We start from the raw sequence: 2,384 nt of genomic DNA, 5'->3' as shown, positions 1-2,384 counted from the left end.
TTCAAATGCCTATAGAATGATACGTTTCTTTTTTGTGAGTGTAAAACACTTAAATACACCATTTCGATTTTCGATACCTCACTACTATAAATGTTTGGTTTGGTCTGATATTTCATTGGTTGTAGTGTCCAGGGTCACTGATGAGGAGTGGAATTCTCCGAAACTAGTCTGGCTCAAGACACACACCCAAATGAAAGAATAGCCCATTCCAAGCTCTTACTTGTTGTTAAACAAATGTTTAAACAACTCTATTGAAAAATAGCCTCAATTCTTTAACAGTTTATTATTTTACGTTAACATCTGAATAACGATCTAATAAAAGCTGATACAGCCGTTGAATTTTTCTCACTGAGAGATGTTTTGATGGTCATCGTAATATAATTTATGAATGCAAATCACACACATATCGTTCTTTTTTATTTGTGTAGTAAAGTTTAGTAGTAAAAAAAGTTTTAAGACATGTATTATTACTTCCTTAGTTGATGTTTGTCGTATTTCAGACCGCTTTACAGGGTGCACAAACTACAGTCTTTCTCGCTGTAAAACCAGGAATCGAATCCTTTTCTGGGAGCTACTTCTCTGATTGCAAGGTTGTGGGAACGAGTGCTAAAGCCATGGACATGAAGATAGCACAAAAGCTATGGGAGGTTAGCGAAGAGATGACTAGATTGTAATTCCAAGCTAAAGCAGGCACATGACGAAGGCTTATACCTAATGACCCGAAAAACACGCCGTCTAAAGAGCAGTTTTAATAGTATAAAATCAAAAATGTAAAAAAATAAAAATAAAAAAATTGACAGATAACTGTACGTAATAATTTTTTCAGAGCACAACACATTTGTCCTTTATAGGTTTCAAAACCACAGGGTTTTTATAAAACTGCTATTTATGTTGTTGTTTTTTAATTAAAGTAAGCACAGTTGAGTACACTTCTTCTAAGAACATGATTTTAAAACATCGTTAAGTTGCATACACTTTGAATTTACTTCTTCGGATATGCATACATATTGCAGCATTTTAATTTAAAAATAATTATTATAAGACATAATGAATATGGGCAGGTGATTAGGGCGCTCGACTCGCAATCTGAGGGTCGCGGGTTCGAATCCCCGTCCCGCCAAACATGCTCGCCCTTTCAGCCGTGGGGCGTTATAAGTGACGGTAAATCTCACTATTCGTTGGTAAAAGAGTAGCCCAAGAGTTGGCGGTGGGTGGTGATGACTAGCTGCCTTCCCTCTAGTGTTATAAATCTACACAAAGGGCTTTCTATGCTCTACCCCTCACAAGTATCGAAACCAGATTTCTAGCGGTATAAGTCCGCAGACAAAACACTGTGCCACTGGGGAGGCTGTTTTATGTAACATTTCGTTGTTTTCTACAGTTTCAATTTGTTATTATTTTTGGTTTTGGTTTCCTATATACAATTATTCTTTTTTTTTTCTTATTGTTCTGTACGTGTTTAGTAATTCCCTTAAAAAATATAAAATTTAATTTCAATTGTGCTTGATAATAGTGTACTTCATTCAAAGCATGAAAGCTTTTATATTTCGTTGTTCTTTCTAAATACCTTAATAGCATTTCCACATTATTTAATGTTTCAACATAAAATACATAAAAATGAATTTATTAACACATATCGCTTATTTTATGAGCTGGAAGTTTTCGAATGGTTATTGAAGTCTTTCTCGAGCTTAATTACTGTAGACTGTGTGGTGATAAACATAATGTTGACGTGGAGAAAAGATCTGAGAGTTTTTGCTTATTTTGAAAATATACTCAGGTCCTGAGTCTCAGTTCATATCTTTCTTAGTTCTCTCTCTTCAGTTCCATTTTATTTGTTGTCGAAAACAGAATGTGTACAACACTGGATGAATTCTCTTGGTTTGCCAGGAGCATGGTATATACGAACAGACAACCCACCCAGCGGTGGAGGGGACAACTTTTGGTAGTCAAGCTGAGGATAAACATAAATTACAGATGAAAGAGAGTCTGCTAATTGCCAAACTGACGCCGATCTTAAAGCAACAATATTCGACGATACTACTCTTCCTCAAACTATAAGCCTTACCTAATTGTTGTAACGTGGTTCTTTTCCATGGCGTTATTACTATAAACGAAATTATTAACACTGCTTTAGATAGGATAAACTACCACCATATATTTTAAAGAATCTGGCTGGTTCTGTAAAATATAGGTCAGTTCCAAATAATAGGGTTGCAGACATAAAGATAATGTTGGTTACTATCGAGTGTCACTTTATTACTTGCTGTTGTTTTATGGTGTGTATTGACATAAATTCATAATATGTAATTAAAAACACCTTAGGTGTGAAAAAAAAGGTGCAGCCAAAAAAGGACTGAGTGTGGAACTTAAAGGAATGAAAT

General features: G+C 34.9%; 1 protein-coding gene across 1 annotated transcript in view; it reads left to right on the top strand.

The window, feature by feature from the left end:
• Positions 1–791, top strand: part of LOC106458425 (retinol dehydrogenase 11-like) — a 33,119-nt gene extending 32,328 nt beyond the window's left edge. The window contains exon 7 of the mRNA XM_013917936.2: positions 501–791. Coding sequence (XP_013773390.1) covers positions 501–674 — 174 coding nt within the window. The 3' untranslated portion in view covers positions 675–791. The remainder of the gene's footprint in view (positions 1–500) is intronic.
• The last annotated feature ends 1,593 nt before the right edge of the window (positions 792–2,384 follow it).

The sequence above is a fragment of the Limulus polyphemus genome, unplaced genomic scaffold, assembly GCF_000517525.1.
Source record: "Limulus polyphemus unplaced genomic scaffold, Limulus_polyphemus-2.1.2 Scaffold461, whole genome shotgun sequence".
Taxonomy (NCBI): domain Eukaryota; kingdom Metazoa; phylum Arthropoda; class Merostomata; order Xiphosura; family Limulidae; genus Limulus; species Limulus polyphemus.
This window is presented reverse-complemented; position numbering and strand designations above follow the sequence as displayed.